This window comes from Etheostoma cragini, chromosome 23 (assembly GCF_013103735.1).
Source record: "Etheostoma cragini isolate CJK2018 chromosome 23, CSU_Ecrag_1.0, whole genome shotgun sequence".
Taxonomy (NCBI): Eukaryota; Metazoa; Chordata; class Actinopteri; order Perciformes; family Percidae; genus Etheostoma; species Etheostoma cragini.
The window spans coordinates 7,091,871-7,116,554 of record NC_048429.1 but is presented as its reverse complement, the minus strand read 5'-3'; the positions used below and the strand labels follow the sequence as shown (position 1 = coordinate 7,116,554).

At 41.2% G+C, this 24,684-nt stretch overlaps 1 protein-coding gene across 1 annotated transcript in view; it reads left to right on the top strand.

The window, feature by feature from the left end:
• Nucleotides 1-24,382, top strand: part of sema3aa (sema domain, immunoglobulin domain (Ig), short basic domain, secreted, (semaphorin) 3Aa) — a 30,602-nt gene extending 6,220 nt beyond the window's left edge. Inside the window, exons 2-17 of the mRNA XM_034863774.1 lie at nt 6,484-6,644; nt 8,137-8,199; nt 10,920-11,039; nt 12,010-12,100; nt 12,194-12,313; nt 14,403-14,545; nt 14,738-14,852; nt 14,962-15,031; nt 17,252-17,396; nt 17,571-17,790; nt 18,096-18,187; nt 18,304-18,345; nt 18,586-18,743; nt 20,471-20,538; nt 20,636-20,784; nt 21,617-24,382. Coding sequence (XP_034719665.1) covers nt 6,484-6,644; nt 8,137-8,199; nt 10,920-11,039; nt 12,010-12,100; nt 12,194-12,313; nt 14,403-14,545; nt 14,738-14,852; nt 14,962-15,031; nt 17,252-17,396; nt 17,571-17,790; nt 18,096-18,187; nt 18,304-18,345; nt 18,586-18,743; nt 20,471-20,538; nt 20,636-20,784; nt 21,617-22,348 — 2,489 coding nt within the window. The 3' untranslated portion in view covers nt 22,349-24,382. The remainder of the gene's footprint in view (nt 1-6,483; nt 6,645-8,136; nt 8,200-10,919; nt 11,040-12,009; nt 12,101-12,193; nt 12,314-14,402; nt 14,546-14,737; nt 14,853-14,961; nt 15,032-17,251; nt 17,397-17,570; nt 17,791-18,095; nt 18,188-18,303; nt 18,346-18,585; nt 18,744-20,470; nt 20,539-20,635; nt 20,785-21,616) is intronic.
• The last annotated feature ends 302 nt before the right edge of the window (nt 24,383-24,684 follow it).

The following is a 24,684-nucleotide window of genomic DNA, read 5'->3' as shown; positions in this document are numbered from 1 at the left end:
GGCAGAGCTGACATTCAGATACTCGGTACAGCTGACAGGCGGCACTAACAGGCAGTGGCTCCAGACATGACCACGCTAACCACAGCCTCTCAAAGTTCATCCATCGAACTGCGTCACAATAACACTATCTCCCTCTCTCTGCACCGCTTTGCAGAGATGTGTGTGTGTGTGTGTGTGTGTGTGTCTGTGTGTGTTTGCGTGTGTGTGCGGGTGTGTCTGTGTCCCCGTGTGATATCTATGGATCCACATGGCACATTTTTTCACATATTCAAACTAGTTTGTGTCGATAACCCTATTTGTATAAAGGACAATATGAAAAATAATCAAATCTGTAAATCTGTAAGTTTGTATGTCTGTGTGCTTTTCCTTTAAAGTATTAAGAACCAGAGCGGCTGAGCAGCCTGGTAATACAGTGGGCATTTAGTGGTGTGTGACTGGGCTTTCTGCGGTGAGCACGGCCAGGCCTCTAGCCGTCTGTGGTCACAGCGCTGGTGGAAAACCGCTCTCTGTGGTCCAGCCCTCCAACGACAGGAGGAGACACACACTAATGAAACAGTTCCATATTCAACTGCTTTTGTTATGTTATTCTGTGCTTATGAGTCTGCCTTAGTTTGGCTACATTATGCTCTTTTTTTGTTGTCTCTACTTGTTATTCATTATATTGCTTTCTTGGATTTTATGTCTTATGATTAGTATCCCCCCTCACTCGCTTGCTTTTCTACCTCGATGTCGTGCAGTGTCACAGAAGTCTATTATTCGAGTTAAGAGAAATGAATGGTGCTGGATGGTGAAATTCAACACATACTTAGACTACTCATATAGATTCTTGTGGTTTGGGATGTGGTCACGTTTTCCTTGTTAGTCCTTCTGATATAACGTATGTTTTAACATACTCTGAGTCATATTCACTGGACAGAATATGGTATTAAAATGTCCCATAAGACACAGTACTTGACAATGAATTATGGCTATGAGTCATTTTGGTTGAAAAATAGAAAATTAACTTTCTATTTCACCCGAAACCGTGTTATGCAGAACTGGAATCAAAGAAAACACACTCATTCTTTCTGTAAAGTAATATCACTGTGGCTTCAACAGCAAACTTCTCACATATTTAGTGCGGCTGTAATAAAAAATCAATCAACACACTTTGTTCATGTGCACATCCTTTGTTCCTTTGGATTAAAATACACACGCAAGCTCTTCTTAATCGTAGAGTTCACGGCACTGAGTAAGGTAGCACATTTCCTGTTAGAGCTGTCACTCAGCTGCACCTGAATGGGGAATTTAACGTCCCAGGTTGTGTTAAACAGACGAGTCACCATGGAAACCAACCCACACCTGCTTCTGTGCTTAGAAAGAGAAAAGGGAGGGAGCGAGCGAGTAAGAGTGGGGAGGTGAACTTTGATGCTTGTGTGGCTATCCTTGAGCTTAGGATAATATTTGAACACTTTGTTAAGCAAAGCTCCCGGCAAATTTCCATGGGGCGGCTGTCTCGTCTTTTTTTCTGACACCTGTGTTTTGTGGCCGAGGCCATCACGAGAGCAGGAAAAACGTACACCGCACCACACACGGGGAAAAAAGGAAGAATTCAGAGGCAGGGTTGGGAAAGAAAGAGAGATTGAAATGCAAACCACTGGAGATATTACAGTACTGTGTGTATTTGCTTTTCTAAAGCTAGCCTTGTATTTGAAAGATAAATGTGTAATTCTCTGCACCAGTTCCTTTTGAGCTGCAATTTTCTTTCTTTTTTCCTGTCTGTCAGACTGAGTAAATCTTAAGTAATACTCAGACACAGACTTACACACTCTGAAAAACCACAAAAACATGGCTTTTAGGTCTAAGTCAATCATCTTTTGTCAACAGCAGAAGAACGAGAAAGCTGTGTCAACTAAGAGGAAATGAACAAGTCAAATGTGGCATTTGCATTGACATAACTTTTTTACTTTTCGAAAAAAACCTTTCCTCTTGTTGAGCCTTCCCTGTATATATGCACAAGAGATACACTTAACAGTGTTGCATTAGTTTGATGGAATATTACTCATCTGTTGAATCTCAGTCAAGTGTTTTTCTCCATCAGGCTTTTATGTTTAATGTCACTCAAACACACACTTACAGCAGTGGCACGGACACACATTCAGATAAACATAATTTAATGCCCTGTCGCCTTTCTTTCATGCAATTTCATTATTCCGCTATTGCGTGGCATGTAGGCGTCTAAAGCGCCTGCCTGTTTGGAAAATGGGGGAGTGAAGAGTACTTCACAGACAATTGCACTTGAATTCTGAATGTAGCTCTCTTTTTTTTCCTCCGGGGCTTTTTAAGACAAGAGCCAGGTTATTTTCCATAATGGAGCAGGACAGAGGGACAAATGATAATTTATCTGAATGAATTTGCTAGTTATATATGTTGAATACATAGTGTGTGTTTTTAGGCATGGAGCAAATAAGAAAATGAAGAAACGTTACCTCAGTTTAGTTAGTACCTATGTATGATTAGCATATACAACATACGATACAACTTCCATCTTTTCAACTATGTAAACTACAAATTGAGCCAAGGCAACGATTTCACCATATCTGCAATACATGTGTATCCACATGTTTGCATATGTGTGTGTGCTTGCATCTGTTGCTGCATGTACAGTATGCCTGTGGCTTTTTTTTGTGTAGGCCACTATGGATGTGTGCACTTTAATGTGTAAAAGACAGAATGTGCGAGTGAAAAAGAGCAGACAGAGGATGTGTGTAACATGAGATAATGTGATGGAAGTGAACTGAACAGAGAGTGTGTAGCTATGTGTATGCATGTTTGAAGTGAGTGTAATGCATAAATACTCATGGGTGTACGCGTTTAAATGTCTCTGTGTATCTTATGGCCAGTGTAAGCAGACTTGTTGTGGTGACGAGGGCGCGTGGCATGTCTGTGCGCACATACATGAGAATAGGTGTCTTTTAATTTAATGTGTGTGTGTGTGTGTGAGTGTGTTCAGGGTGTGTGTTGGGACCAGGGAGTGTGTTGAAGGTGGAAGCTGCTGAGTGCGCTCACTGTTGGACTAGTTCATGCTGCATAAGCAGAAATACTGATTGGATTACAACTTAGTCTGAAGTATGTGCTTGCTTGTGTGTGTTCAGGGATAATTGATTATGTGTAAACATTTAGGTCAATATTAATACATGGATGTCAGTTTAAGCGTTTGTACTTGCATTTTAAAAGCAGAGTGCAGTGAATTCATGTTGAACCTGCTTTGTGTGTGTGTGTTTTATTCTATTCTTTTCTTTTGCTTGATTACTGTATTTTGTATGAGCCATGCTGTGTGCTCTGTATCTGCCCATGCTCCCATTTCCAAACGAGCGTGTCTGTGTTTAGGTTAGAGGTCCTTAGGTGCTCACGCCCAGTTCCTCCGATTCTCCCAACCACAGCAGATCCCAGCTCAGATAATCCCTCACTGTGTATATTTGTGCGTGCAGGCCACCGTGTCTTTGTCACAGATCACCACGTGTTGACATACGCAAGTGTGTTTTTTCTTCCTTGGTCCATCTGGGGGAAACCTTTCGTGACGGACCATTTTGCATCACATTCCCGGCTCCGGGGTTCAGCTCCAGCCTCTCACAGGTTGTTACATATCAAGCCAATAAGGCTGTAAAGTGGAGTAAAGAAATGTCTCTCCTAAGGCTTTTGTTATTTGTCTTCTGTCATTACTTTCTCCCTTTTTTTTCTAATCTTTTAACAGCCTAAAACTATTTGTTTTTCCATTTCATTCCCATTTCTATGCCAACTTTGGCTTTCTGCCACATCCATTTCTTTTTTTACCATTACTTCATAGTTAAAACATAAGAATACCTCCCCTGGCGTTCTGTTGACTGGAAATCACATTTCCTTACCAACATCCTCTAAGTCATTTCCTGAACCTGCAATGTCTGATTGGTAAACTGAGAAAAAGGGGCTCTCTGATTGGCTATCATGATAACGTAATGGCTCTGAGTCTGATGACAAATCTTATCTTCAATAGTCAATGTCTTGTCATCGTAATTTGAGTCTTATAGCGATGCCTTCCTGTGGTAGCAGACTTACGAGTGTTTATAAATGTGAATGCCAGGATGTTGGTTTGCATGGAAGGGCCAGTGTAGAAAAATACACACACACACACACACACACACACACACACACACACACACACACACATACGCTCAACCCATCTGTGGTACACTACAAATTCCCACACAACCACACATCCACAGACCTCCATTCATGCCCACACCCACCCACTCCATTTCCTCAGCCCCAAACGAAATCCAACTGACGCAGATGAGCTGCAACCATCTTTATTAGGTGACGACCGCTCCCTCTCACAGTCCTTATCCACCCCACTGGTACTCGACACACATACACGGTTGACACACCACTTCCTCCATCTTCCCTTCCGTCAATCCCTTCTTTTATGTAGACACAGATGTCCAAGATCTTGCACAGTGTGAGTGGGCGCAGATGGCTCCTATAGCAGACTGTCAATCAGAGCTTTGTGGTGAGAGCAGGGAGATCACAATCCACCAGAGCGTGTGTGTGTATATGTGTGTGTGTGTGTGTGTGTGTGTGTGTGTGTCTTTTTTTATATATATATATATATATATATACAGAATGTGTTTGTGTGTGTGTGTGCTGGTTTCTGTATTGTGTCTCTATGTCTATTTTACATACAGTGACACTGATGATGATGGATGATGTGGTATGATAAGTGAGACTGATTTATTAGAAGACTGTACCTGTGGTGAAAATGGAAGGCAGATGTTGGTCCAACCAGAGACAGATGGTTAAGGAGTTAATTTAATTTATATTAATTTCATTGTAAACCAAATATCACTGTTTAATTAAGGTAGAGAAACCCATGGCCTTCTCTGAATTGTCAAACTGCGATTGTGCGAGCTGCTTTTCAATCAGCTAAAATCATTCCTTCGTTTTGCTCTTGGTTATTATTTGATCATTAATAATGATTTGGTCAACTTGGGCTCTCCACAAAAGTAAGTAAGTAAGTGTAGTAATTACATGATGTGAAGGAAAAGAAAATCAGCAAAATCATTCAAAGTCTTTATATACAGCAGTATGAATAGTTTGAATTGTAATAGCCTACATTAATTTAACTTAATCCTTATTTTACTTTTAACAATTACTTGATTATTCACCTAGTCTACTAAATGTTTGGAAGAGTGGAAAAGACCTGTTACAATTTCCTAAACATTAAGCTTCCCAAAAAAAATATGTAATTTAAAATATATTCAATAAATATTTTCAGTGCCATTTAACGTCTCACATGTAAGAAGCCAGAACTAAAGAATGTTACTTGATAATTGATTTTTTTTGTTGATCAACTAATTAAATAAAAGATACATTTTTTTAGCTCTATTATTAATACAGACTGAAGGAAGATAGGTATTCTAGATTATTCATGGATTCACTAACATTTACTGGTTACACTATTACATAGTTTATAGTTTGTTAATGCAAAATGATGAACTGTTTGGCCTCACTTGTGCTGAGACACATGAGGATCACTGAAACCACATTCAATCAGCGGGTTAACTTGGTCTCAGGAAGGGAGGGTGGATCTTTGTTTATGAAATATCAGAGTTGATGGAACTCATGTTTGGTGCTTAAAAGTAAACTTTTTTTTAGCTTGTTGGTGTATACTTAAAGACGTAAACACTGTGCAGAAATCCATGTGTAGTCACACACTCTTTAGTGTTGATTTACATAATAACCCAGTTACAGGTACATGCCACAAACACACACAAACACACACACACACACACACACACACACACACACACACACACACACTTACGCACACTGTCTCCCCATGGTTCTTACTCCATATGAATTATTTAACCAATCACATGGCTGAACAGTCTGAACTGCGTCCCTGATTGTGGCATGCTGTGTTCTCTTCAAATGTCTCACGCTATACCTGACTGATGGGTGTCTGTATGTAAGAGTGTGCAAATGTGTGTTTGTGGGAAAGCCGTTAAGGAAAATTGAACAAAAGTTAATGATTTCATATAACAGTGCATTTTGATGAAGGACACCTAATATTTTCCAATGGCCCAGGTTTTATACACTTCATCATATATTGATTATGTTTCACTGCAGATACATTAAACATTTGACACATGCCTATTATAATAGAGAGAGAAACAGTTTAGTGTTTGAGTGCACTACTGACTCATATTGTATTCTGTATATTTAGTATGAATAGTTGTGCTTTCATAAAATATTTAATCTAATATGTTTTGCTACAAATGTATTTTTTTTATTTTCACCATTAAGTATACTTTTAGTATACTAACTTTTTAAGACTGAGGGGGGTATGTTTCCTAATTTTCAAGCTGTTAGTTATTTATTATTATTGCTATTAGCAATATTTTAGTCTTTTTGTAGTCATCCCCAATACATGATCAACACCAACTCCTTCTCCTCTTTCTCTTCCAGAGATGTTAGAAACCAGTAACCTAGTCACCTTCAATGGCTTGGCCAACAGTTCGAGCTACGATGCTTTCCTATTGGATGAGGAGCGAGGGAGACTACTGGTCGGAGCTGAGGACCACATCTTCTCATTTGACCTCGTAAACATTAACAGAGACCACAAACAGGTAAAACTTACATGTACTCAACTTTATTTTGGTTACAGTTTGGGTCTTTTATTTGTTTGGTTTATGTGAGAGTTGAATGCAGTTGTGTTCTTTTGGTCCAAGTGTTATTTCTTCTCTTCTCTTCTCTTCTCTTCTCTTCTCTTCTCTTCTCTTCTCTTCTCTTCTCTTCTCTTCTCTTCTCTTCTCTTCTCTTCTCTTCTCTTCTCTTCTCTTCCTACTGCTTCCTCTGGAGTCCATTACACCACATCTTTCTTCCTTGCCCTTCATCCCTCCCACTGTCTGTGTTAGTCCAGACATGGCTGTCCATAATTCTATTACTCCACCTGGACTAGGCTAACAGTCTTTTTATCAGATTCGGTCTGCTATCATTGACACACAAGACTCACACAGACTTGCCTGCAGGCTGCAGAGAGCTGAGCAGGGGAATGAAAGTGCTGAAAAATACATAGTCAATGCAGGGAGGGAGAGTGTGTCTCCAAAATCTTTTTGCCCTTGGCTCGTATGTGTATTTCTTCTTCTTCTTTTTTGCTCTTTTGCTCTGATCTTTACATCATTATCGGATAAAGACCAAAAAGCAGTATTTAAGCAAATCTAATGTAATTACCCTGAAATGTGCAGTGCAGATTCCCAAGAGAGGGAAACTCAACTGATCTAGAGAGTAGATAAAGTCTAGGGACAGAATAAGGAAAATGTGTGTAGTGCATTTACATAATAATGCATGTGCATTCATTTCCTTTGTCTTTCCACATCTGTGTGGCCACCAGCAAAACAAGTGGGCTCAATCGCACCCAATTTCTGAGTATGTAATCATTCCCTTACACTTGTACACTCATATGCACTATGTGTGTTTATAATTTATGTGACACCAGGGGCCACAAATAGATTCACATTGAGGCCAATACAAAGCCAGTATTTATTTCATATAATGAGTCCTATCTTTTCCAAAGCAAAGAAACAAACCCCTGCTTCTTCTTTGCATTTAAAGTAAAAAGTATAACCATATGCTCAGGATTTGAAGAGCAGAGAGGAGTTTCACTTTTTAAATGTCATAATTTGAACCAGAACTGTAAAGGGCAATACAGTATTTATACGTGTTCCTACAGGCTGTATATTATCCAATTTCCACAAACACAGCACATTTTTAACTCAATTTGTTTCTCCTTATTTTGATTAACAGTATGAGTCACTTAAACCCGTTACCTTCTCCACTTTCATGCAGTCATGATACAGTTGTAAATAAGGTCATCCTTTATTTATCATATGCACATGCAACACTCATGGTATGGGCAGGGATGTAATGTGAAATAAGTCACTGAATTAGGAATTATCAAAATAAAGCCTGACAAACACATAGTCATTTTCCTGGAATTACACAAATCTCGATTACTTCTGATTCACTGCATTGACTCACCGCCTTCCCAGGATCATGAAACAACGTGTAAATCTCTGCTCTGCAGCATAGTATGACTCTGTCTTCCTCTCATTTGCACAGATTGCGTGGCCTGCCACCCCCTCTAAGAGGGATGAATGCAAGTGGGCAGGGAAAGACCTCGGGGTAAGTCCAAATTCATGATGGCATCATCATTTGAGCGCTTCCCTCCAATTTTTGCTTCTATTGTTACACAAATTATATGTCTGTCTTGCATCCATGTCATTTTACATATTGCTCTTGGATACGTGTTTTTGTTGCAGCAATGCAGCGTGCTGTAAGAGATGTACCAGCACCCGTACTATTACAAGACCACTTTAGAGAAATTAGCTCACATAAAAGTGATAGTACATGTTCCATCTCACCTCTGGCACACTGTACTCGCTACAGGCCATACCCCACTGACTCGCACAACTAACCACACTGTGCGACAGATGCTCGGTCACAGTAAGGTGTACACAGTGTCCCGATGGCACAAGGACAACAATGCATTACCTAAGAGGTTATTTGCTGCTGTGACGTAGAGTTTAATGTCGGGAGGATGTTTATGTTTGCGCCTCAGGGTGTGCACGTGTGTGCATATTTATGTGGGAGTATATTGTTTGAGTTCGCATTATCTGGCGCAGAGTATTAGCTCACATGTGCACAAGTTTGCTGAACACATACTATATGCCTGCTATTTTGTTTGCGTGCACAATGGTGTTAGTGTGTGTGTTATCTCTGGGTTGCTGTTTGGTTAGGCCTTTTCTGTGTTGAATCTGACCTTAATTTCATGGCTGGATGAGTCTGGAGTGCCACGGCTGCAGGGTTTTAGGGTTATCCAAAATTACGTAATCATTTTAAACTGCAGGGTCTAACTCGCCGCCAGCTCTCTCACACAAAGACAAAGTCGCAACCACACAAGAAGTACTACACCTTCGCTCCCTCACACAGTGGAAAGTGAATATTTCTGGCAGCAAAAAAGCACAAAAAACACAATGATGAGGTATTTGCATGTTGTGGAAATGTTTATCCTTGAAAATGAGGCGGTGAGAGTGGAGACAGAGTGCAACATGGAGAGGCCTTGATTAGGACATTACTGAAGCATTCAGAGCTCTCAAAGTGATGCATTTCTCCAAACCACAATTTACAACCACAGAACAAATGTAACAGCTGCCCGCCTCTAAAATGCCTGGTGGCTGTATCATTCTCCTTGGCAGGATGAGTGTGTAACGCGGCCCAGGTTGTTGCATTTGATTCTGTGAACAAAAGGTTCAGATGGAGTGTAGATTCACGATTTCCTGCCTAACTGCCTAATGTCATTTCTGATTATTTTTCCAGCTATTACAGATATTAAAATTTAAATAAAAGATATCCTACTTTTCACATTAATGTGAGCTATTCAATAGACCTCAGCATCATTTCAAAATTCACTCAATTTATCCAAATATATGCAAACCCACATACCAGTCTGTCTACCCATTTCTCCCGTGAAAAGTCTTCATCAATGCCCAGTCCAAAGAAAGTGATTAGTTTGATCCAATAATGATTCATTTATATTCTGTGGGTGTTGTGGTTTTCCCATAACGACAGGTCAGGGAAACTATTTTTCACCCGGGGGGGAAGACAGAGCCGCATGTATGGGTGACATGCATAGCTAACGTCTGTCAGTGTTTATGTCTAACCTATCTACCACATAGCTACAGTAAAATGTCCATGTAACTCAAAGACAGCCATGTAAAATTCTATACAGAGCTGACATTGGCAGTGATTATAGGAGTTGGTGAAATGCATATAATAAAGTTGTGAGAATGTGAAGTGGACATAGCTCCCGCTTTTTAAAAGTTGAAAACACAGAGGGTAAAGTCATTAACTTAGACAAAGACACACTAACGTGCAGGGTTGAAGTCAGGCACAAGAAATCAAGTTTAGTCTTGCTCCGTTAACTCAGCAATTGTCTTGTTACTGAAATGTGGAACATTGTAGGGACAGTGGGTTAATAATCACACTCCAAGTTTAAAGGTGTTATATACTTCAATAAACCTTGGTCAGTGAGAAACTACCACTATGCTACACTGAATCAGATTTTATATTAAAGAAATGTTTTTGGACATAAGGACATTTTGGTAAATATGTGTGCTTATATGAGATTTAGACTAGAAGAGCGCATGCCTATATGAGATTTAGATTAGAATATCAACCAGTCTGTATTTTTTTAATGTGATTTCTATGTGATGTGCGTGCTGCGTTTCCAAATCCCCAAGCAAATGTCTACTTATTTGTTGGGTGAATATTAAGCATGTATTTATAATAAGGAAAAAGCCCAGACTAATCGCTTAAACACGTGCCCAGATCTACTCCTCGAGGCTGCTAATAACCCGCCTACATTAACCAATCCCATTGATGAGCACTCTAATAAACACTCTTACACCACTGGGACTATCATTATGTAATTGAGAGCCAACCCAAACACCCTCAGTAAATTCAAACATATGCATTATTGAAGATCTGAGGTAGATTTGCCTGATTTGACGCACAGGTGGGATTTCCTTGAAGGAGATGCAGTTACATAAGTCTTTTCCAATCCCGCTGGAAAGTCCCTGTTTTAAAGGGAATTCCAACGGAGCTTTTCTCTATTCTGCTTCCTATTTGCTACCATATGCAATTCCTTTCATAAAAATCCCCTGAAGTTTCAGATGGTTTGCAAGACTACATAATATACTATACTTGTAGGATTACTATATAAACAGAGTAGAATATTGCACAGACAAAATGTATTTGAATCTCTTCACCAGATGTAATTCTCACTGTATGAAATTATACATTGGTTGGAGTTTTTGATGTCTCATCTCTCATTTTGTTTCCAGAAAGAGTGTTCTAACTTCATCCGGGTCCTCCAGCCCTACAACCAGACCCACATGTACATCTGTGGCACAGGAGCCTTCCACCCCATCTGTTCTTTTCTAGAAATGGGCAAAAGAGCAGAGGTAATACATTGGGTGCAATAATGTTGCTTCAACAAAGGCTGTGTTTTTTTCTACATGTTTAATCAGTTACTTGTGTAAAACGTAACATAGATCCCAGTTGAGCATTCAATAATAAGTCATGAAATGTGACCATTGTGAAAGTAAACTAATGACAGAGAAAGTATCAGATTATTGTCCCTTAAAATAATCTGTCCAAAGCAACCACACTGGCTGCACTGATAACACTAACACACACACACACACGCACGCACGCACGCACACACGCACACACGCACACACACTTATTTCTGTCAAGCACAGCAGAAACCATTTCCCTCATTGATTATTTTCTCATCAATGTTTTCTTTTGTGTGAAGAAGTGGAAAATAAGCGGTTACCACATGCTTAGACTTCAGTCCGTTTATAAATTAAGCTACCCCTTCCCTACATCAAAGTTTAATCAGTCATCTTGATAAAGGTCTACAGGTTAATCAATGTATCAGCATGGGTTCTGCAGTCCAACAATGGGGAAGGGAATGGCTGTTTGCACCATGCAGGTTTTGAGTATAGAGGACCCTGCATGAGTTCACTTGAATTTAAAGTAGTGTTGTTATGAGTGATTTAAAGAAAACTTAAGTTGGGGCTCTCTTTTGTCACTTTTCTTTTGATATATTCAAAGTGTCTGAGGGTGTGCTTTGCTTTTGCTGCGCGATCTTACTTTATTCCCCATCATTTCTTTTTGTTGCACATTTGCATAAATGATTGTTCTTCTGTAATCAAAGTAGTAGAAGTTAGTAGTGTAAAACAAAAAAAAAAACTCTTATTGCTCATGCCTGGATGAAGTTGTGGTGCATCACATGCACATCCCAAAAACAGCAGGCTATAATGAGAATTTGGTGTAATTTGAAACACAGGCTATAATTGTACCTTCGGTCAGGCTTAATGTGGCTTTCACTGACCTCATGTTGATCTCTGACCCTTTCCACCACAGGACAACATCTTTCGACTGGCCTCGCATTTCGAGAACGGCCGCGGGAAAAGCCCCTACGACCCCAAAATGCTCTCGGCCTCGCTTCTGATCGGTGAGTTTGATCTCCGCCTTGATTAGTTCCAGGAAGTACACATTTACTTCAGAGCTGGACATTTGTTCCTAACTACACTTTTCTCACTGGCAGATGGAGAGCTGTACTCTGGCACATCTGCTGATTTCATGGGAAGGGACTTTGCTATTTTTCGTACCCTGGGAGAACATCATCCACTCAGAACAGAGCAGCATGATTCAAGATGGCTTAATGGTAAAAACAAAAAAAATAAATAAAAAGGAATTATATTTTTTTTTAATCAGCATAATAATTTTTTTTAATAGCATATCAACAAAGTATTAAAGGTTGAACAAATTTAACTCCAATGCATTTTCCTGAAAAAAGTTGATCCTTCTTTTTTACAATCTACATTTTCTTAATGCAACTAAAGGGAGTTATTTTTTTTAATTTGATATTGTGCTGTTCTATGTGGGGATTTGTCAATGTAGTCTACTTACATAAGTTGCCTTCCATGGGTGTTTTAAGAGTCCATCTCTATCTATAAGCTGACAATGGAAGCTAATAATGTTCAGACTGCAAAAACTAGATAAGATACATATGTTTCAATCCTCACAAATGCCAACAACCTTTACTAATAAAGTAAAACTGGACACTTGTGGCCCACATAGACTGTAACTATTCAGTACAAGGTGGAAATAAACTGACATTAGCCAGTTTTGGAGAAAGAATACCATTCAGCTTTTCAGTGGACTTTGAAGAATTAAATTCTCCCACAAGCCTGAAGTCCCATATCATTTCCATTCTTGTGCAGACATCAGATATCAGAGCCCATTCACAAAGTCACTGGATTTGCCTGTGTTTGTAAGATTAGCGCAGCAGTGAGAGTTATTGACTGTTCAGTCTGTTATCTTTCGGCACCGTACAGGACTTAGGGAGCTACAAAAGGTCAGTTTGAACCTTTCCATCAAGCTGTGCCATCCCTCTTCCCCTCTTTCCCACAGAACTAATCCGCTCTCAGCTGTTTTCCTGTAGTAGAGTCAAATTTCTCTCAGTTCCCCCCCAAAAAAACCCCAAAAAACCCTACACCATCTAAACTTACAAGCACTGTTCTATGCCGTGCTGTTTGCTGTCACATATGAATAAAGAGTGATTTAAAAGGGAGACGCCATTGTTACAGCATTAATCCCCATCGATCTTCACCTTATTCAAACAAATACGCCAGGAATTGTATCCAATCCAACTCCTTCTCCACAAAAGGGGGGGGGGGTTGTAATTGCATGGATTACTGGGATGGGGATATTCTATTGAGCTTTTATCAACAAGGTTACATGGTACTCAAATGTAACAAAAAAGAAACTTGGGAATTAATCCTTAATAGCAGTCTAAAAAGGATTTAGGTTTAAATGGTAGCTTTGGCTTTGCTGGGCTTTATTCATGCAATTTATTTACACATCTCTTCACCCTTTAATGCCCTCTCACTCAATATAGACGTTGGATTAAACCTTGACTGAATACAGTGGCCTTTTGTTGGAAATTAAATGTGATATTATGAATTGTATGACCTCGGTTGTCGGTGACACCGGCAGAAGCCTATTTTTGTATACATGAGCATGCAGGGTTGAATTTATGAATGTCTAGATTTAAAGACACATATTCAAAATAGACCTAGAGGCGTGTGTCGTTACCCATGATTCATACCAGAGGTCTCCCACCCGCACAGCGCTTGTAAATCTGTTTCCCACTTTGGCCACACTCGTCTTTTTCACAGCTACTCTAACTCCTAAACGGCCATGGAGGCGTAACATGGCACTGCTTGTTTCTCCCCAGCTAACCCCTGAGCTTTTAGACACGGGCTCGTTTTACGCATGACGACGCCTAAATGACTGCGGCCACTTTTGCTCCGTCCCTTTGCCCCTTCAAGTCAGGAGATATCCCAGCCCTAAGGCCCCGGCTGGCCCGTTTATCTTTGATTTCCTCTCGTGCTTAAAGTAAAAAAAAATTATTCAAGTTTTACCGGGGACAATCAGAGCCATGTGTGTTTGTGAGGATGTGGCCTAGAGAACGGGGTTATGTGGGATTTAGACTTGGAGCACTCACTTGGGGTAAAGTCGGATACTGTAACACCAGGGTGTAAAGGGAATGGCTGTTATTATTGAGCCGTGACTGGAGAATATCATGGGGGATTTGGATTCAGGGGTGTAAAATAGGGGTGAAAGGATTGTGCATTTGTGCAGAGGTTGGATTGTAAATCTACATTTGTGTATGATTCAAGTGTAAAACAAATGTTTTACTAAGCACAATATTGTACTTGTGATTCATTCTTTTCCTTTTTTCCCTCTAGACCCCAGGTTCGTAAGTGTTCACTTGATCCCGGAAAGTGACAACCCCGAAGACGATAAGATCTTCCTGTTTTTCAAAGAGAACGCCATGGACGGAGAGCACACTGGCAAGGCTACCATTGCCAGGATAGGACAACTGTGTAAGGTAACAACACACACATACAGACACAGACACACACACACGCACACACACAGATACAAAATCCTTATCACAATCCAAAGTAATGGAAAGATTTGTAATAATTTCTTACATATGTGGATGGTCTTAAAGAAATCACTACATGTTTATGTCAGAGTCTGTACAAATGTGTTGAGGTTTTTTGTGTTTGTAATACAGAATGACATGGGAGGTCACAGGAGTCTGGTGAACAAGTGGACCACTTTTCTCAAGGCCCGGCTAATGTGTTCAGTGCCCGGGGTCAACGGCATTGATACGCACTTTGATGAACTACGTAAGTGTGTGTTCTTCATTTGTGTTTGAAGAAAAGTTAACCTCACAGACTCTCTTTCAAATGCTGCTGAAAAACCCCACCTTCACCAATTCTTGCTTTGTATTTTCAGAGGATGTGTTTCTCATGAGCTCCAAGGACCCGAAAAATCCACTTATCTACGCTGTATTCACCACATCCAGGTACAGACCCATCCAGATCTTTTCCGATGACCTCCAAAATGTGCGTGCAAAGGCTCACATTCTCAAAAAGCTTGACATATGCTGGTAGTGTCATATTTTTTTTTTTGATCTGTTGCTAGGAGATCAGAAGGAGCTATATAAATTCAATGGGAAACCGTCCCGGACCCATTATTTCCTATATCTTTGAAAAAACACACACGCTTCATATTTCCTTTCAAGAATAATTCCTTTTCACCTCCTTTATTCCGTGCCTTTATCTGTAATGCCCCAACCCTTTTAAATGACACGGCAGAATGCGAGCTACCAAGCGTGCCCCCGTCAAATTCCCAGACAGCCCTCCGCATCCTGTAATCCACTTACAGGTGTCTTATGGTTGCTTTCCCCTCATGTGGTTCCCCTCCCCACGTCTCAGAATGGAGATTGCTTTTATCCGTTCCCCGTTCCCCGCTACCTGTCCCCTCTCTCACTAAAACCTTGGCAGAGGCTTGTAGGGAAATCAGATTATGTAGCAGGAGTGAGCTAGAGAAACACGATATTCACTCAGCAGGAACGCACGTCTCTCCCCTGGCCACCGCCCCAGCCTTGAATGGAGTTTTCAGAAGGTCGGGTGGGGCTCTATTGAAGCCACTGGAGAGGTGAAGGCATGGGGCTGGGCAGATAAGTGAGTTGAAATGGCACAGATGGTGGCACTTATCATGATGATGATGCATTTGCATTTTGCAGGAGGAGGGGGTACTTTGTGTCCAGTAGTGTCTCTGAACTACTATGAAAGGAGCACAAACACTTCAACATCAATCATTGCTAATGATAAGACAGGCTGAATAGAGCGGGGACGCAAGCGAATGCATACCAACAGGCGCCTTGCATCACTAGGCCCGTATGGCTTTTCTCAGATTTCTGGAAATTTATTCAAAGCAAGAGGTCGGTGCGCTGTGGTGGTTGTACACACATGTGCCCTTACGCATGACACACACACACACATACACACACACATTCACATGCACCCTTTAAAATTCAATTATGGGGCATTGAGGAATTGGAGTGGTTTAATTGGTTTTCTAAGTGGCCGGTTTTCAGAGATGAATAGACCAGAGATTCAGAGGGACCGGCTTTTAATATCACTGCTTAATGAGGCACATGTGTGTGTGTGTGTGTGTCTGAATAATTTGTGTGCCTCTCTCAAACTGTTTGTATCCGCACAGACACATGTTCGCTCTTTTTCTTAAGCATAGATATTGGAGTGTCTTTTTCGCCCCCAGAGTTAATTGAATTTCTCTGTAATTAACATTTTCAAATGCTAATCCATTCATCTTCCATGCTTTGCTGAGTACTGTTGGCTGTGTGTACTTTATGCCACATCCACATCCCTAATTAGTCTGATACAACTTCCCATTGCAGTCAGCAAGACAAAGGGTGTCCCGAATCTTATTGAAGCATTTAGTTTTCTGCAACTGCAAGAGACTGACTGTCCAAATTAAAATCTGCCTTTTGTAAAAAGTGACAAAAAGCTGCTGAATGAACAAGATTTATGAGCGTCTAACCGACAAGCAAATACTTACAAGTCTTTACAATTGTTAAACAAATTCAACTTACTTAGTTTCAATCTCCACAGTCATATTTTATTGACTTGTTTGGAAAATATATATTTTGGGAAATTCCACTGCAACTCCCAGATTTTCCACTTCAATAAGTCACAGTAGAAATTGCTGTCTCCTGGATGACTCGGACCGGACTATGAATAAAAATAAAAATCCACAAAATCCCCCCTGCCTCCTTGCCTGCTTTGGACCTTTGTCGGGCCAGTGAAAGCAAAATCCACCCATCTGGCTTGAGCGAGTGCTTGCAAAATATTGGAGGGGATTTCAAATATGCTCCGAACCAGGTCTCCAGTTTTGTTGGTGGTGTGCCCAAATTCCTGTCTGTTCTCAAGAGGCTGAAAGCAATCAAAGAGAAGTTCCAATCTGTCATTCCTATACTTGGGTAATGACAACCTTGCGGTTCCCCATCGTCTTTGTGCGAGGAAGGGTCATTTTGTTGTCTTTCTTCAGTATTTCACAAGGCCCTAATCCCTATCTATTGACCGATTGTTTATGAATCCCTTTTGTTTGTCTTTGTCATCGTTCTTTCTCTCACCACCTAACTCCGTCTTTTCATCCTTAAACTCCTTCTTTTTTTTTTGTCTCTCGTCCCTTCTAAGTTTCTCCCTCTCTTTCTCCACAGTAACATCTTTAAAGGCTCAGCAGTGTGCATGTACAACATGGCAGACATCAGGAGGGTTTTCCTGGGCCCCTACGCCCACAGAGATGGACCCAACTACCAGTGGGTGCCTTTTCAAGGGAGGGTGCCCTACCCGCGCCCTGGAACTGTAAGTTCCCAGATTAACAATTGTCCACAAATGCAGCGATTTTACCATCAATCAAGTCAAATTGGTGAACAGAAACCACGTAGAACATATTCCGTTCATAAGATAATGAAACATTGATCTGGTGCTGTCAACCTTCTAAACGTTACCTGCCTGCCATTTTGGTCTGATTCCCAGTGCCCCAGCAAGACATTTGGAGGATTCGACTCCACAAAAGACCTTCCTGATGATGTCATCACATTCGCCAGGGGTCACCCAGCCATGTACAACCCAGTGCACCCAATAGGCGGGCGTCCCATCATGGTGCGAACAGACGTGGACTACCAGTTCTCGCAGCTGGTGGTGGACAGAGTGGAGGCAGAGGACGGACAGTATGACGTCATGTTCATCGGGACAGGTACACAACTTCACACTGTGTCTTTGTCATTAGCTTTAGCTTTAACATACGTTTCACACCAGGCTTGTCCACTTAAAAAAATGCTCCTTTTGTTCTATCCTTTTTTCTTCCTCTTAGAGATACATTTTTGACAAATTATTGAAATCTGTCACAGTTACATGGTATTTAAAGTTGATTGTTGTTACCTATGTAACGTATTTTTCGCCCAATAATCAGTTTAAACTCATTTTAACCTAGAGTGTATGTACCTGTGCACTCAAACCTTCAGAATGATATGCTGTATCTGAATGGCTATATTTTTTCAGACATGGGCACCGTACTAAAGGTGGTGACAATCCCCAGAGAGAGCTGGCATGACCTGGAAGAAGTGGTGCTCGAAGAGATGACTGTCTTTCGGGTAAGACACTGAAAATTTAGTGTTAACAACAATTTATGAAGCGTATGCCTATAAATATACACGCGCTGTCCACTGAAGTGGTAGTAAAGCAGCTGTGCTATATTTGTTTTGTGCAGGAGCCTACTCCCATTACTGCTATGGAGCTGTCCACAAAGCAGGTAACAACTTGATTTCACATACAATTTATCCTGAGGTTGTTGACAGGGCAAGAAGTGAAACTAAAGAAGTGAGAACTTCTGGGCCTTAAAGCAAACACTGATATCCAAAAAACCAAGATGTCTAATGTGCCTGCTAAAAGCCCAACCCCACAGCCACCTTCTTTTTCGTTAGAACCTTTCCAACTGAATCTCACAGGAATACTCAATTTTTACATCCTCACTCTTTCTTTTGCTCCACAGCAACAGCTGTACCTTGGCTCGGGCCTGGGTGTATCACAGATGTCTTTACACCGTTGCGAGGTGTATGGGAAAGCTTGCGCTGAGTGCTGCCTGGCCAGAGACCCTTATTGCGCCTGGGACGGCAGCGAGTGCTCGAGATACTTTCCTACCGCCAAGAGGTAGGAGCATGCACGCACCAGACCAATCTTTGACCTTTTGTTTATCCTCAGAGGGTTTGCTGAGCCTGCATGCTTCTTTTCAGCAACATCCTGCCTTTTGTATAAATGCCGTCATACGCAGCCACACCTGGGAGTTATCAGTGCACCTGCAGTCTGCTCTTGCAATTGGCTTTTAATGCTTTGCTCAAGGGCATCTCAATATACAACCCATTTCTGTAACCTCAGACCTCCACCAGTGCTGCGATCCAAGAGAAAGACACGGTTACATGCCAAACACACATGTAAAACCCAAAACATCTAAACATGGAAGTAATCTGAAGTGAAAATATTACGCAGGCACAAAATACAGTCATTAAATACACACAGGCCAAGTATGCATTCCAAAAGGTACAATCCCACAGCCTGTGTTATAACTTCTGCCATCAAGATGTACACACGCACACGCACACAGTGATAAAAAGACACACATGAACATACATCTACACAGCCACACAAACACACTAAATTATAACCAACAGGAGCTGTCTGACCGCTTCACCCTCCAGCCAGGAGGTATGAACATACACACCCTCAAATTACCCTCTGCTGTATCCAGCGGGATTAGGCTGACCGCCTCAGCCCTCACACACACACACACACACACACACACACACACACACACACACACACACACACACACACACACAGCACTACACGGCTGCATCTCATTCATCCATAACTTCTCACACCAGCAGAAGTAGGCCAGTGGGTATACTCCAGCTTGGCCGGGTTACAGAGGAGGTGGCACACCCCGTGGTTAAGACCAGGACCGTCTCCTCTACATTGCAAATATTTTCCCTCCCAGAATGAGAACCAGACACCCAGCCCCGCACGTGCTCAGACGGCCAAAAAAGACAGGAATGTTAGCCTAGGAAACCTACAGAGGAGGGACATGTGTGAGAACGAAACAGAAAGACAAGTGTCAAAATATGCATGGTACACAGAAGTAAAGAAGAAAAGATGTTTGTGGCCATATTTTGTGTGCAGAACACACAATGATAATTTTACTGTTTCTTTTTTACATCTAATGGTTCAACTTTTTCTCCTCTATCTATTTCTTTCTTTCTTTCCAACCCGCATCTTACCTTTGGTTTTAACCCACATCTCCCAGCTTGATTTTCACAGCAACCCTTCAGAGATTTAGAACTAGACCATAACAACTAGGGACAGGGGAGACACAGCGAGTTAGTCTCTGAAACCAGGCTACGAAAACACCTCACCATTGCAGTAAAAAACAACAACAACCTGAATGATACAGGTTGTTGTATCATTCATATTGACTTTCATATTGAGAGGACAAAGAGTAGTGCTGTTTTTACAACCATTTCAAGGGTGAAACAATGCGGCGTGTGTTTCATAATGACGGCTCATCAAAAGGCAATGGAGCACGCGGTTTCATTGCTCTAATCGGTTATGTTTCTTACAATTTTGCCAGGGTTTAGTTTTTTTCACTCCTGCGATTTAACAGTGGAGTAAAGGTTCAATAAATACCTCTTCTCCTTCCTCAAATGTAGGTGAAGCTAAATGTGGACTAGTATTACGGAACATTGCCCCCTAGTGGTTTAAATCAAACAGTACAGAGAACAGAACGTGAGAAGTGCCTTACCGGTCTATTGTGTAGAACATGTGTTGCTTAAATTACATGTACACTTCTACTGCCAATAACTTTCAGTGTGTTTTCTTCCTAGGCGAACCAGGCGACAGGACATAAGAAATGGAGACCCTCTCTCTCAGTGTTCAGATCTTCAGCATCATGGTACCTTGATTGACATTAACGCAAACACCTACACCCTCCATCCTTTTTGTCACACACTTCTCATTCCCCCTTTTCGTGTGTGTTTTGGTTTGAGTAGACGACACGGATGGCTTAGGAAGCAGCGTGGAGGACAGGAGTGTGTATGGCGTGGAGAACAGCAGTATGTTTCTGGAGTGCAGCCCCAAGTCTCAGAGAGCGCTCATTTACTGGCAGCTGCAGAAGCCCAATGATGACCGCAAGCTCGAGGTGTGTATGTTTCTTTCATTGATTCTGATTTTCCTCTCAAAAAAGGCAGTTGGGTGATTGTTAAACCCACGCACCTCAATTTAGACTACAGCTCAATTTCACGCTAATTCAATAGCTGCAAAGTAAACATCATGTCTCTGCCAAAGACTACGCTTTTCCTTCTATGTGTTATCATGTAATAACCTCTGGCCCCTTTACCTTTAACCTCATTGACCTAGAAAGGGTGGTAACCTTGGGTTGTGGATGTTTAGATTGACTTTTGACCTCATGATGTAACCAATTACTGTTGCCTGAATTTCCACAGGGCCTGTATTTGTCTAACCGGGCATTCAGGGTGTGTGGATTTAGGTGCTTGTGAGACGCAGTAATACAATCCAGGAAGTTCAGTTTAAGTAACGGATCTATGACTTGTAAGGATTATCACATGCAAACCACCCCCCAGCAGGTTATAATATAAGGATATAAGTGTTTTGATTTTCTTGAAAAGCTATCTTGGCCGAAATCCTTTTATCTTATATAACATCTTATCTAATATATATTTTTTACGCCCTCCGTTGATCCTCACAGCTTCAACACAATAGACCCTTTCAGATCAATGATGTGGTAGCATTTTTTTAAATAGTGCTGTTTTTTGTCTTGTACTGAGACCGTATTGTTGCTACACTTGTGGAGGCTCACTGTCCAGAACAATGAATGCTAGTTTGATCAGAGAGGCCTGTTATCACATTCATCTGCTACAGGGGGAATGTTTCTCTGTGCTTACCTAAAATTTGAGTTTAACTTTTTTTGCTCTTTATTCATTTCTTTGTCTTTTGTTTCTGTCTTTTTTCAGATCAAGCTAGATGACAGGGTGCTCCGTACAGACCAGGGCCTGCTCATACGCAGTCTGGCGCAGTCTGACACAGGCATCTACCACTGCCAAGCTGTTGAACACGGCTTTATCCAGCCCTTACTGCGCCTCAACCTCCAGGTCATCCCCGCCCAGAGACTGGGTGACATCCTACCTGGACTTTCAAGTGTGGGTGGTGGGGTAGGTCAATCGCCCAAGCACAGGCTGTGGTATCGAGACTTCCTGTCTCTCTTAGACCACCCAGACCTCAATAGCGTGGAGGAGTTTTGCGATCGAGTTTGGAAGAAAGAACGAAAACAGAAGAGGGTGAAGACGCACAATGGCAACAGTCAGGGTAAGACCGACAGCACTGGTGGGTCTAACCCTGCATTACGACCTAAAGCTTTGGCTCCCAATGCTCAAAAGCAGCAAGCCAGTCCACCACAGAGCAGGCCATGGCCCCAGGCTGGAGCTCCGACAGTGGAAGGGCCAGCACGGAGCCAGACTACCCAGAAAAGTCAACCAAATCTGGGTACGTTGACTGGCCAGGTACCTAATAACAATCAGAAGACGCAAAACGTCCAGAAAGGGCAGGGCAGCCTGGCTGGTTCTCAGGCCGCGGGGGGGTCTCGGGCGAGCAGCCAGCACGCGGCCAAATGGAGACGGATGCAGGAAAATAAGAAGGGACGCAACAGGAGGACCCATGAGCTTCAAAGACCCCCACGTAGCGTTTGAGGAAAAAGCACAGAGATGCACATATTCAGACAGATCTACACACACAAGCACAAACCAATGCATCCACACATAAAAACACAAACGCATTCTATAGATTGTGTTTCCAATGTATGATTCAGTGACCTCGCCATAACAACAGCAGAACAAAGACCCATAAAAAACAGCGGCGCACACTTTTAGGTAGAACTACATGAGCTGCACTTGTGTAACACCATAAAGCTCTCATTCAAAGACACATATACAAATGCACATGACCTGTGAAGAGGACAAAGATGAACAGAGGACTGAAAAACTGGAATACATACTGTAAATGTGTGAGGCTATGGCTGGTTGCCTGGGATACTGCCTGGCAGACACTTCAACCTCCTGTACATAAGCTACTAAAATAGGACTGGGACAGAACTGTTTAATTGAGGTGTTTGTTGGAAAGCAGGTGGACTTAAAATGCTGAGAGGACAGTTGTGGAGACATTAATAGATACACAGACATTTGTGAAAGCGGAAATAATGCATCCACTGCAAACTGCTGCCCTCTTTGACCTAAGCATGTGAATTTCAAGATAGTGTACACGGAATGGATTAAAAACTTTTATTTTAAAGAACTGTCTTTTGACTGAAGACAGGCAACAGCACTCTTAAAGGATGAAAGGGAAGGGTTGCACCAGTGGCCCTCCTGATGTTCAAAAATAAATAGAAGCATTACTACATGCATAAACCATACTATGGTGCAAAGAAAGTGCTTCGTCATAACCTTCTCCATCTGAGGCTGGGAAAGCATTGTGCATGTTGTTGTCAATCAATGTTTTAATAAGCTAATTATTTTATGGAATTCTAAAGGCTTTTTTCCCTTTTTCTTTACACCCTACCTAAAATAAATGTTACATTTTCTTTTATATTTCCTTTCCAGACCTGTGCTTCTATTTTGGGGGCAAAAATTACAAGCAACATATTAGTCTCATTGTGCATTATCCCTTCTGCTCTTGAGGATTTTGTGTAAGTTATTATGTTGTTGCTTTTTCTGGGATTTATAGAATCTGGGCACGAATTCCAGTTGTAGGCTATGGTTAAAAACCCAGTCTGAAATAGACTGCCAGTTGTTTTGTGTACATATATACAACAAACTAAACTCTCTGTGTATATAGAGTACATATACAGTACAAGAACACCACTTGATTATTATTTATTGTTCATTGTTTTGTGAAAGGGTTGCATTTATTTTTGATATTACGGTATTTTTGGCTCATCAATATATTGGAGAAACAATGGCAACAGCAATTAAGAAAACTTTGATGGACCAACTGGCTGAAATTGTGACAAGGAATCCCTTTTTGGGGAGAAAAGGGTTGAAAATGACTTAAGTTTAGGAGCACCAGAACAGGGGTTTGTGTCATTACTACATTTTTGACAGAGATCCCACTAACGATAAGCACAATTTTTTCTCCTTTTACTTTCATAACAGATGCTTTCATTACGTTTTCTTTTTTCCCCAAATCCATCCACGTCTTTGTTTATCCATTATGTGTAAGATAATTCCCCGAACTGAAAAAAATTAGCTGTGAATCTCTGTAAGAAATAGTGGAGAAAAATGTTAAATTTAGTCTGAAGGAGAAGACACATTATACTGCATGTGAATGCTACCTACAGTAAGTGCATCTTTTTATCGTCTCTACGTGTTTTGTGTGAGAGGTAAAGTTCCCTTAAAGCAAGGTGTGGATTACTTTTGTTCTTTTGCCAAAACATTGATATTACCAACCAATGATATCTGGCCAAAGCTGCAGATGCAAGCTCCTCAAACTTTGATTCAACAATGGTACCCCCTGTCTCCCTTGTCCCCTTAATACATGACAAGAGTAATGTGTCAATGCAATAAATTAGAGCGGATAGTGCTCTCTACCAAAACTCCAAAGTTTGGTGTGTCCCTGATTCAGGTCTCTCTGAGTTACAAAATTGAGAGAGCTGAAAGTTACCGCTACTGTAACACAGTTCTTTCTGGCATGCATTCAGTTGTCTAAATAAACATCTCCCTTACAAAAAAGTCCCCTTGTTCTCATTTAAGTCAAAAACCTTCTGCACAACACACAGTGTCCTAAGCTGTACACTATTTTATCCAAGGTACCACACAGGGCTTCAGATTTTAAAGCGCCTGCAATATGCTCTTTTTTAGGTTCATAATTGTATTTTGAGGTTGTACCAGAATAGATTTACATGGTTTATTTTTCAAATAAGACCATATATTTGTTGTACTGCACATTGCTGCAGAGCCTCTTTTCACCCTGTGTGTTCAGGTCTCTGTTTTAGCTACAAAGTGAGACATCAAACTTCTTTTTAGCTACAGCG